This window comes from Ipomoea nil, unplaced genomic scaffold (assembly GCF_001879475.1).
Source record: "Ipomoea nil cultivar Tokyo-kokei standard unplaced genomic scaffold, Asagao_1.1 scaffold3267, whole genome shotgun sequence".
Lineage (NCBI taxonomy): Eukaryota > Viridiplantae > Streptophyta > Magnoliopsida > Solanales > Convolvulaceae > Ipomoea > Ipomoea nil.
In genome coordinates this window covers 349,850-362,504 of record NW_017619695.1, presented here as the reverse complement: position 1 = coordinate 362,504, position 12,655 = coordinate 349,850, and the positions used below count along the sequence as shown (strand labels likewise).

The 12,655-nt window shown below is 34.0% G+C and overlaps 1 protein-coding gene across 1 annotated transcript; it reads left to right on the top strand.

Moving 5' to 3' along the window:
- The first annotated feature begins 1,805 nt into the window (after positions 1-1,805).
- LOC109169293 lies at positions 1,806-4,458 on the top strand. The gene is made up of 3 exons (XM_019318173.1): positions 1,806-1,825; positions 2,219-3,829; positions 3,913-4,458. The coding sequence occupies exons 2-3, from the start codon at positions 2,239-2,241 to the stop codon at positions 4,299-4,301; spliced, it is 1,980 nt and encodes a 659-aa protein (XP_019173718.1). The 5' UTR covers positions 1,806-1,825; positions 2,219-2,238; the 3' UTR covers positions 4,302-4,458.
- The last annotated feature ends 8,197 nt before the right edge of the window (positions 4,459-12,655 follow it).

Sequence of the window (12,655 nt, the reverse complement as noted above, 5' to 3'; positions counted from 1 at the left end):
TTCAAGCTTGTATTCAAGGATTAACACTTAGATTTCAAGTTTTACCATCAATTTCTTTAGTGAAGTGTTCTTTCCCTTATCTCTTTTCCTTTGCAATGTTTATGCTTTACACTTATGTTTTTGTGTTCTTTATGCTATTTAATCATGAGTAGTTAGTTTATGGACTTGAGTTAGGGTTGTAATCTTGATGCTTGATTTATGATTATTGCAAAAAGGGGAAGAACTCTAACCTAGGGTTCTTGAGTTTATGAAGGATTTGTGATTGTATATTGTTAATGCTTGGTGTACAACATTCATTGGCATGTTTTGGAGGATTCTTGGCATCAATGAGAGTTGGGTCAAGATTCCAAGCCACTCCTCGCATAAACCCGATTTTTCCTATGAAAATGGGAGAAATTGGGGGTTTTAGATGCTTTGTGTTCTTGAAGAACTTGGAGTTGATTATATTCACCACGAGAGTGGAGCAATTCCTTGTTCTAATCCTTGTTAATTTTCTCACGTGAGTGACTTATAGACTATGATTTCTACGTGCATCCCCTCTATTCCTTGGTTGTGTGATTTTCCCCAATCCTTAGGTTGTGTTATGCATCTAGAAGATAATGCTCTCTAGCTTGAGTCCTATTTCTTTATTTTGTGTTTACATCTTGTTCATATGTGTTCCGTGTTCGTGTTATTTTGTTTAGTTACCGTAGTCTTAACTCCGTTACGATTTGCTTAGCTTCTTGTTGGTTTCCTTATGCTAGTGCCTAGTTTATTGCGATTGCATATTGCGTGCCATAACCCCCAATCCCCTGAGGACGACATAACACACCCATACACTCACCATCACTCATTTTTGCTACACATCAACTATTCAAAAGTATACTTTGATATAGTACTACAGATCCATATTAATTTGTCTCTCTATAAAAATAGGAGAAATTGGAGCCTTTAGTTTGATACTTTGTGTGCTTGAAGTTGATACATCATAAGAGTGAGACAATTATATTCACTGTTCTAAGCATTATATTGTTTATTGATCATAAGAGTGGCTTATAGACTAGGGTTATGTGATTTAATTTTCTCCAAATCCTTAGGTTGTGCTATGCATGTAGAAGATAGTGCTTCATAGTTTGAGCCATATTTCTTTATTATGTATCTATTGTTAATATGTGTGGGTATTATTTTGTTTAGTTATTGTTGCCTTAAACTTATTGTTTGTTTAACTTTTGTTGATTTCATAGTGTTAGTGTCTAGTTATTGCATATTGCGTGCTATAATCTACAATCACTAAAGAACGACGAAACTACCTGTGTTCTCTTTATGCTACATCACCAATAATCGGTTATTCACTTGTAAAAACTGGCAACGCTTATGTGTAAAGTCACAATGTGTAAAGACAAAATGAAAAACAAAACAAATTAATATATATATATATATATATATATATATATATATATATATATATATCAACAAACGACACAGTACACTTGTTGGACGCATTTTCAAACTGAAAAAAAAGGTGAACAAGACTTTAAGGTGACCTGTCGAATTCAATATTTGATAAAAGAATAAGAAATTTAATTTAATGATCCACTCGTGAAACTCATGCATGGTGGGGAATATAATAAAAGAGAATAAAGCTAAGTACAAGCATTATTGTATTGTTTAAGGTAAGCTAAGTATTTTGGGATATTTTGTGTTTGAATTAAGGAATACTGTGACAGACATTTAGCTTGAGTAGCTTGTTATCTATATTCTCTTCTATGCTTATAAATAAAAAATTACTTTCCAGGATAACAAATAACAAAACACGCACACAAGGATAAGCTACAAAAGCCAGCAGGTATATTTAATCACTTATTTAATTATTAGCAGCAATATAATATAGTTCTATATATATAGAAATGATATATATATAATTGTAGAATTCATATTCATATTAATATTAATGAAGTAAGAATTATAGAAATGATATATTACTAAATATAACTATGATAACATTTAATTAAAACCCAAATAAAATCAAACTTACCAAGTGAAGAATGTAAGAAAAAGATATTGTATATGCATGTGCATAGTAATAATAATATGAAAGATAATAGAAGTTATAAGGACAGAGATATTTTTGTCCAAAAAATTATGTAGTACAAAATTTATAGTATAAGGTACAAAAAAAATGGACATAAAATCAGGGGGATATTAAAACTTATTATGTTTTTATATAGTATAGATTTAGATATACTAGTGTGGGGAGCGATGATGAGGCCTGCATTTATAAAGGACGTATTGGTAAAATGGAACATCCAATTCTACGTGATGGCTAGCCTTGTGTTCCAAATGATACTAGTTTTCCTTGCGCCGATGAGAAGATGGGTAAACAACGGATTCATGTATCTGGTGATCTGGGCTGTGTATTTACTGGCAAGCTTCTTTTCCACCTTCGCCTTATCCCTCATCTACAACGACGCACCAGATGAGGTGAGTGAATCTAACATCTTCCCTTTCTGGGCGCCGTTTCTTCTTGTCCACCTGGGCGGGCCTCACACCATCACTGCACTGGCCATGGAGGACAACAATTTATGGCACCGCCATTTGCTCACCCAAGTCGTTCAGATCTGCTCAGTTTCGGTCGTCTTCTACCAATACAAAATCTTCCAAAGCGAATGGCTGCTCCCCACGGCCATCGTCTTCGTCATCGGAATCGTCAAGTGCGTTGAGCGCATCATCTCTCTCCAGCTCGCGTCTTTCAATTTCGTCAGGAAGTCCATCCGGCGCCAAGATTCTAAGAAGCCTCCTCCTCCTCCTCCTGCTGCGGGGGTACTTGACGACTACGAGACTGTAACGTGGGGTTACGAGTTCTACCAAACATTCAAAGGCTTCATCATTGATCACACGTTTACCCAGGACGAATGTGGGAGGGAGAAGGAGTGGTTCAGCAAGCTAAGTGTAGAGAATGCGTTTAAAGTGATGGAAACGGAGCTCAACTTCATGTATCAGGCCATGTTCACCAAGATGATTGCGGTCCAGTACTGGGATAATAACTATTTCTGGTGCTTATGGCGGTTTGTGTGTGATGGTTTACTTATAACCGTGGCGGTCATCTTCTTCTGCCATTCCAAACACAATCTTAAGCCTACTGACATTGGTATCACCTACTGCTTGCTGGGGGGTCAGGTTGTGCTGGACGAGATAGCTCTCCTTCATCTCATATTTAGCCACTGGACAATCGTTAAAATAATGAATACTAAGGAGGTGGTGAGAAACAAAATTCTCCCACTCATTAATGTTGGACTGAAAGTTGTTACGGTGGATAAGTGTTGGTCAGAGAAGATTATACAGTACAGTTTGGTGAAGCACTCGTTAGCAGGACGGTTGAAATGTGCAGAGCCCAAACTGGAATTCTATTCACTCAAGGATGTTATTGATTCCTGTGTGTTCACTAAAACCGCCAAGGTTGGACGCAGGTTAAAGGAGTTGGTTGTGGAGGACATCAAAAGGAAGGCAGAAGCAGAAACAAACAACAACAACAACAACTCCCAGGATGTCGGGAATCAGACGATCATGGACATAATGCGCCGCCATACTTCCGAATTTGCCACGTGTGTGTTAATCTTGCATGTTGCTACTGAGATATGCTACTTCACCGCCGCCACTGAGGAAAGCCAAAGTGATGATGCAAAATCGTGCATGGAAATCTCCCAATATTTGGCGCACCTTCTGGTGTTGGAGGGGAAAATCACGGCCGCACTTCCGGGAAGTATAGGAATGAGATTCAAAGATATTTGTTGGGAACATGTCCGGGACACCTTTGACCAGCTCTACGATACCTTCCATCAACCAGATTCAGGTTTTCGTGTACCCTTTTCGATCTTATTAATTAATAATTACATGCATATATACATACATTGATACATACATACATACATACAGGTATACCATGTTGGAAGCGAACACGTAGACAGATAGCCTGCGAAGACCTGCTAAATGGCAAGTACATTAGATGCAATGAAGAAGAATTGGAGAATAATAATCATAAAAAATATGAGAAATCAGTGTTGCCTGAGGCTGTTGAACTTGCAAGCGCAATAATGAGTAGACAATATGCAGATCCAGAACCTGGCAATAATACGCAGCAGCAACGTCAGGAGTTTTGGAAAGTTCTGAGTGAAGTGTGGGTAGAGTTGCTGGTCTATGCCTCCGCCCATTGTAGAGGAGATATTTACTACCTCAACAAAGGTGGACAGTTTTATACATTTGTTCGCCTTTTGATGGCTCATTTTGGGCTAGAAAAAAGTCTCAAAGCGGATCGTCCATTTTAACTCCACAATCAGATTCATTCTTAATATACTTCTGTATATATGTATAATAAGGGTGGCCGGGTGGGTGATCATATCCAATTATGGTACGGTCAAATCAAAGTTATATTTTTAAAGTTTAATTTATTTTAGGGTCTTAGGGTGTACATGAAGATCAAAGTGATGAGTGCTCATCCTAATCAAATTAAGGGTTGGTATAATTTGTTAAACAGATACTATAGAAAGGTTAGAGTATACTCAAATTAAAACATATAAAATAGTTTATGAATAATGAAATAGTTTTCTCTTTATGTTTGGATGGAGTTGCTGCGTTCTTTATACAGATAGCCATTGCAGAGGAGATGTTCAATAATAATACTTTAGTAGAGGGGAAGAGTTTATTACCTTATTAATACTATATTTATTCTCACTTTTTACTCCCTGAGATGTCATATTCTGATTGATCTAAAAATATAGTGGATCACTGATCTAAAATCAAACTTGTTACAATGTAATATGTTTCAAGAATCTAGCATATCTTGACATACAAGTTCCATTCTCAAGTCATTAATTGTATGTGTAACCTTTTGAGACAACTCTTGTTATTTACTACTTCTATTAAGACTTTGAAATGGAACTCAACTTCATGTATCAGGCCATGTTCACCCAGATGATTGCGCTCCAATACTGGGAGAATAACTACTACTTCTGGTGCATATGGCGGTTTCTGCGTCATGCTTTACTTGTAACCGTGGCAGTCATCTTCTTCTACCATTCCAAACACCATCTTCCGCCTACAATAATACTAGCAACAATAGTGAATGTTTTTAATTAAAAAAAGACTTAAATGTGGACTGCTATCTATAAATCTAAGACAAAAAATAGAGTTAACTCAAGAATAAGCAAAATACAATTAAGTAATAAATATAATCATTGCCAAAAAAAAAAAAAAGAAAAAAAAAAAGAAGGAAAATAAAGCTTCTTTATTGAAATGAATGATTGAATCTTGAGATTCAAGTGTAATCATTCAATATACAAGCTTCAAAGATGAATAAGCTAAGTACCTAAATTTACACCTAATCTAACTTAAAAAATATGAAATGAAGTAAAAGAAATCAACTAAGGTTCATCCAGGGTCAGAGCCGAGTTGGAAATGCTAAAAATAAACTTAAATATGAACAGAGCGTGGTAGGCACGACCTTGCCTAAATAGGTCCAAAAATGCATTGCACACTGCCTCGGATTGGCACGTCCATAAGAATGGACGTCAATAGTTATGCTGTGCAACCGAATGTACCATGCGCATGGTGCATACGGTTCAAAACGACGTCGTTTTGATTAAAAACGCGCGTCCCACTTTAAAAAAAAAAAATCAGGTTCGACTCTCAGCAATAGCATTATTGTGGATATATAGTTATGAAATTGTGGATATATAGTTATGAAATTGTGGTTATATAGTTATGAATTTATGGATATTTAGTTCATTCATTGTGGATATTTAGTTCAATCATATATTGTGGATATTTAGTTCATTCATTGTGGATTTTTACTTCATTCATTCATTCATTGTGGATTTTTACTTCATTCATTCACTGTGGATATATAGTTATGAAATTGTGGATATATAGTTATGAAATTGTGGTTATATAGTTATGAATTTCTGGATATATAAAAATGCTATTGCCAGAAATCGAACCTGATTTCTTCTTTAAGTGGAACGCGCGTTTTTTTAACCAAAACGGCGCCGTTTTACAACCGTATGCACCTTGCAAGGTGCATTCGGTTGCACAGCATAATTTGCGAATGGACGTGCCCTCGGCCGTGCCTACCTGCAAGTAGAATTTTTATGCAACTGCTTTGAATTCTAGGCAAAAATAAAGTTATTTTATTTCTACAAGGTTTTAGCCCAAAAATCATGTTATTCCTTGAAGTCTACCCAATTTTATTTATTTTTTGCTAAGCCCAGATAGAGATACATATGAGCATATGTTGTAAATAATCTTGACCCAAGTATCTAAATCCATTTATTAAGCCCAAGGAGTATACTTCGTTTTTGTTCTTGGACCCAAAACAATTGACCCAACTCAAAAAACTGTAGCCATTATCCATATAATAAAGTAATCCTACCTAATTATAATATATATTATATCTAAATCTAATTTAAATAAAAACATAATAAGTGTGAATGAAAGTTATATTCCTCATTTATGTCTGGCTTTTTTGTTAAGTTTTTTATACATTATGCTATAAGAGTTGTACTTTAAAATATTTTGAACAAACATACCTCTACCGTTATAACTTCCGTTATCTTTTCCACTATTGTTACCATGCACTTGCATCCACCATATATTTTCTTATCTTCTTCATTAATAATAATATATAAACATTATATAGTTGAGTTATATGTTCATTATTACTTAAAATATAAATATCAAATTTATAAAAATGTTTTACATTATTAATTATTATTTATAATAATTTAAAATTTAAATATCTAAAATCTGAATACATTTAAAATTTTAATATAATGTACTAGGTTGCAAGCATCTAGAACTTATTGTTGAGTATGTTTAAGTGTTGTTTGAAGTGATTAAGATTACTTGATCTAAGTACAGTGAACGTGACAAATGTTTTCCAAAAGTATATTCTATAGTACTTTACAGGGTTGAGTGGCGTTATACTTAGCTTCGTGCTAACCGATTGTTTTTCTACTTGTTTGTTTGTTAACCCCTTTCAGATGGACCCAGTTCTTGAGCGCGATCGAATTAGACTAGCTTAGCTTAGAGAGCGAGTTGTAGTCTAAGCTCTTTATTAGTTTTTTGTTAAGATTTTGGAAGCTAGTTTTTGTTAGCTGTTTTTTATGGTCTCGGACACCGGGGAGTACCCCCAAGTTTGTTTGGAGTTGTTTAAGCTTGACTTTAATTAGAACTTTTCCTTGCCTGTGCAATCACCGTGTGTGGTGATTGTGGCGGTGACACCTCTTGTAGTTTGACTGTTAAGCTTTTAATGCTATCTAGCTTAATACTGTTTAATTTCCCTTTTAAGTTAAGTCTTGTAATTAAGGTTTAAGAAAAGTGGGGTGTTACACCACTGTTTGGCTCACTTGTAAGTATTTTAGCCATCTCCTTAGCTTCTCCTTGGTTCCCTTGACTTCAAATGCATCCAAAATGATCCAAAATTGTTCATTTCTACTCGAATTGGATGATGAATTGTGCCTAATAATTGATTAAATGAATAAAATAAGGATAATTTTTAACACCATTGTGGCACTTCGTAAGTAAAATAAAGCTAAATATGAGTTCAATGTTGCAAAAATTGCGCCTAGGTGCTAGGTGGTGGCCGCCCGCCTAGAATTTTGACAGAATTGCCGTTCTAGGCGGCTTAGGCGCTAACTAGGTCGCGACAGCCGTCTGACATTTAGGCTGTCGATTAGCTATTTTTTCGTGCTTTTTATATGGTTATTTTGCGCAAAGTGACGCTGTTTTTAGTGAAATAACACTAAATTGTTCAAATCAGTAGCAAATCCAAAAAATGTACTAAAAAAAATTCAAAATAGGTACTCTAATATTGATGATTTGTAAGTTGTGACTTTGTGTTGTGTTTTGATTCTATAAATCTTTATACAATTTACAATTTTAGATTTTTTAGGTTAATATTTAATATTTTAGTACGTACTAACAATTAAAATATTAAATAGTTTAATCACTGTTGGAAATTATTGAATTTCCGACCACCTGAAAGTGATCTTAAATCAAGTCGAAAGTAAAAAGCAGGGCCGTCCCTGGGCATGTCTGCCCAGGGCCGGCGCACAGGGCCCCCAAATTTTGGGGGCCCCTTAATTTAAAAAAAAAAAAATTACGTATATATATTACCGATTCACAAATTCAGCGTGAAGTTTCAAACAAAGCCAAGCGGTGTAGCCGATAAACGCAAACGGCAAACATATTACCCTAGTGGCCTAGTCCCTAATTAGCGCATGAATTACGAATTACAATGATGTAGCAAAAATAAGATGTGAGCTCGGGTGTTATATCGTCCTTAGGGGATTGGGGGATATGGCACGCAATATACAATCACAATAAACTAGGCACTAGCATAAGGAAATCAACAAGAAGCTAAGCAAACTACAAGTTTAAGGAAATGATAAGACTAACACATATACACAAAGATAAACACAAAATAAAGAAATAGGACTCAAGCTAGGGAGCATTATCATCTAGATGCATAGCACAACCTAAGGATTGGGGAAAATCACACAACCAAGGAATAGAGGGGATGCACGTAGGAATCCTAGTCTATAAGTCACTCACGTGAGCAAATTAGCTAGGATTAGAACAAGGAATTGCCCCACTCTCGTGGTGAATCAACTCCAAGTTCTTCAAGAACACAAAGCATCTAAAACCCCCAATTTCTTCCATTTTCATAGGAAAAATCGGGTTTATGCAAGGAGTGGCTTGAAATCTTGACCCAACTCTCATTGAGGCCAATAATCCTCCAACACATGTCAATGAATGTTGTACACCAAGCATTAACAAAATATAAACACAAATCCTTCATAAACTCAAAAACCCTAGGTAGGCAAAATCCCCTTTATGCAATAATCACAAATCAAGCATCAAGATATATAATACAACCCTAACTCAAGTCCATAAACTAACTACTCATGATTCAATAGCATAAAGAACACAAAAACATAAATGTAAAGCATAAACATTGCAAGATAAAGAGATAAAAGGGAGAAGAAAACTTCACTAAGACATGGATGGTAAATCTTGGAATCCAAGTGTTGATTCCTTGAATACAAGCTTGAAATATGATAAAGAACCTAAATCTACACCTAATCTAACACTAAAATATGAAAAGAAAGAGTAGAAAATAGTTAGGGTTCGAATGGGGTTCAAAACCGAGTAAAAATGAGTGAAAACTTAGCTAAAATAGAGCAGAGATGGGGGGCTCGACGCGTCGAGAGTAATTCTTGACGCGTCGAGCATTTACAGATTGCAAAACGCGATCTCACTGCCCAGATTCGACGCGAAAATTCTCGACGCGTCGAGTGCTTCTCTGCAACGCAACTCCGACTTGTAGGCTGATTTTGACCACTTTATGCTCAGAATTAGGCTTCGATGTCTTCATGAAAGTTGTAGCTCTTCGAGTCTTCTTTCCATTGGAGCAAAAATCACTGCATTTGGACATTTCTAGGCCGAGATATGATCAAATTACCAAACAGTGGTCAGTTTCGGGTGAAATCTGTAAGTTCGGAACTTCAACTTCAAGGATGATTTTGACCACTGTGGCTTCCTTTTTAGGCTTTGATGTCTGAATATAAGTTGTAGCCCTTTGAGTCTTCTTTGCAATGGGACAAGAATCATGTAATTTGGATGTTTTTAGCTTGATATATGATCCAAAAACCATGACGTCGACGTGCAGGTCGGGAATTGCAATTGCATGGTCGCTTGCTTCTCTTTTGCTTTGGTTTGCCCACATGACCAAGACCATTGAAAGAACCACCCTAGACTCCTTTGGAAGTGTTGCATCCATCTCCATAGCTTCATATTTGGCTCTCATTGACTCCAAATTCATCCAAAATACCTCAAAAGCACACAATTGCCTGCAACTCTACAATTTATGCATCAAAAGATATAAACAAAGGAATTAAGGCACTTCTTTGCATAAAATCAAAGTGTTTGTCACTCAAAATATGTCTATACAAGGGGTAAAAATATGGACATAAATGCACTTATCATACAACAAAGATGGAAATTAGGGAAGTCGTGTGGAATTGATGACTCATGAGAACTACAGAGTCTACAACAAATTAGGTATTTGTCTATTTTAACTAATTCAAATAATTAATTTGAGTTTTTTTTTGAAAGATTTAATTTGAATTTTTAATTTGAGTATTTGAGTATACAAGTAGTGTTGTTTACGAGTTACTGATTATGCAAAATTACAAATCAAATTTGTCAATTTGGGAATTTTTAATTCAGTCAATAAAAAGTTATCAAAGATGACAATTTGCAAGCATCAGACAATTTAGTTTTATTTTTTGTTCAAGCAGTGCAATTTAGTGAATTGACGCAAAAACGACAGATTTAACTCGTCTGCTACTGATTCTTCAATTCTTTTTTTTTTTTTTTTTATATCATACAAACTCTAAAGTTCTTCAATCCTATTGACACGTAATTAAAATTACGTATTGTTTCACAATTTTTGTTTATTGTGTTATTATCATGACTTCATAATTCTGCTTTTAGAATAATATATATTCAAGATTTTGTTTCTTGATTAATAATTTATTCATAGAGTTTTTAAATAAATTTTTATTTTGGTTCTTAGGATTTTATGTATTCTAGAAAATATTCATCTGGGTTTGAGAAGCGTAAAAAGAAATGAAAGATTGAGCAACTAACTCAATCTCAAAAGGGAGCTCTTGAAAAATTCAATACAACAAAAAACTCAAATAGATGAGCAAAAAGATAATGACAACGAAAAATTGTTAGAACTCTTCTATTTTAATTGGATATGTTGATATATCCACACATCTTAAAATCAAAGACATTTGTTCTTGGTGACTGACATCAGGAGTACAATCTAATATCACTGAAAAATATTTTGCATCTTTGATTTTTTTGATGACTTTTGTTTTAACTGTAGTAGCAATCATAAGTATCAATTTGTTTTGAATCTTATGACCAAGATAATAATGGTGAATATCACAATTTCTAGCACGTAAAACATGCTCTTGAATGATAGTTTCAAACTCAGCCAGCATTTCAATTAGGGGTGTTCAATCGGTTAACCGAACTGAATTAACCGAAGTTTTTTTTTCTTTAACCGTTAACCGAACCGAAGTTTGCTCTACCGAATTCACCGAACCGAAATTTTTTTCGGTTAATCGGTCGGTTAACCGATTAACCGAACTTTTAAAGCTAAAATTTAAAATTCTAAAAATAACACCTAAAATAATAAATTCAATTAAAATAAAATAAATATCATAATAAATTCATAACAAAATATAAAAAACATGAATTATAAATTCCAAACATCCATAACTTCAAATTAATATTTATATTTATATTATTATTTATATATATATTAAAAACTTCGGTTAACCGACCTTTCGAACCGAATTAACCGTTAACCGAAGTTTTAAAATTCCTTTAACCATTAACCGAACCGAAAAAGTTCGGTTCGAAAACGGTTAACCGAACTTTGTCGGTTCGGTCGGTTAACCGAAAATTATCCAAAGTTTGCACACCCCTAATTTCAATTAGACCCAAAAAAATGAGATTAGGATGTACACATTTCAAGAGAGACTCGATGGATTAGCTTTAATCTCTATTGAAAATGAGATTTTAGAAGAAGTTCATATAAAAAAATTTGGTGGATGATTTTCGTCTAAGTGTGCACGGCACATGTTACTTTTAAATGAAATTTTAGATGTATTTTTTTATACAATATTTATATTATGAATTTTTGACACAACTTTTTGAACAACTATTATTTATATATAAAAATTACTTAAAAAGGGGCCCAAATTAAAATATTGCACAGGACCCCAATTTTGATTGGAACGGCCCTGGTAAAAAGTGATCGGAAATAGCAACAAAGATTTTTCAGGATACCAAAAATGGTCGGAACAAGGCTTTCAACTTGATTTAAGATCACTTTCAGGTGGTCAAAAATTTCATAATTTTTAGTAGTATATAATTACCAAATTTTAAATAAATTTTTTTAAAATCTTTTAAATTATAAAAGAAAAAAACAAACAAAAAAAAAACACATAAACACCTAAGTGCTGATTATAATTGGTATAAGTACGAATAATTATGCACTTATCATTCCGTAACCGTCACTGCCGCATGCAACATGGTGTGCTTGTAATCTCACATACAGATGTGATTTGGAAAGAATAAAGTAAGAAAACAAAGGGCTCCATGGGGGAGAGAAAGAGAAAGCAATGAATCTGATGAGATATTAAATAAGATTGAGAATAAAGTGTATATGTGGAAAGCAATTAAATAGTCTTTGGGAAGATGATAATAATAAAGAAAGATATAAGAGTGAATAATACAAAATGTGTGGGGAAAAGGGTCTTGGGAAGATAATAAAGAAGGATAAGAGTGATTAAAAAATATGTGGAGACAATTAGTCTTAGAAGATAATAAAAAATGAGAGAGAATAAAAATGTTAATATGGGAAAATAGTAATATTATATATATATATATATATATATATATATATATATATATATATATATATATGCATAGCGTTGTTACTTTTAGTAGGACGCATAAAATGTTTCAAATATATTAATATACGATCGCCTTTATTTTTTTATTATGCGTCTTTGCTTGTAACTAAAGATGCCTATTGTTG

Excerpts from the sequence above, each read along its gene's own strand:
- LOC109169293 (XM_019318173.1), top strand. The coding sequence starts at position 2,239 with ATGATGAGGCCTGCATTTATAAAGGACGTATTGGTAAAATGGAACATC. Across the intron at positions 3,830-3,912 it reads CTTCCATCAACCAGATTCAG|GTATACCATGTTGGAAGCGA; the intron begins GTTTTCGTGTAC and ends ACATACATACAG.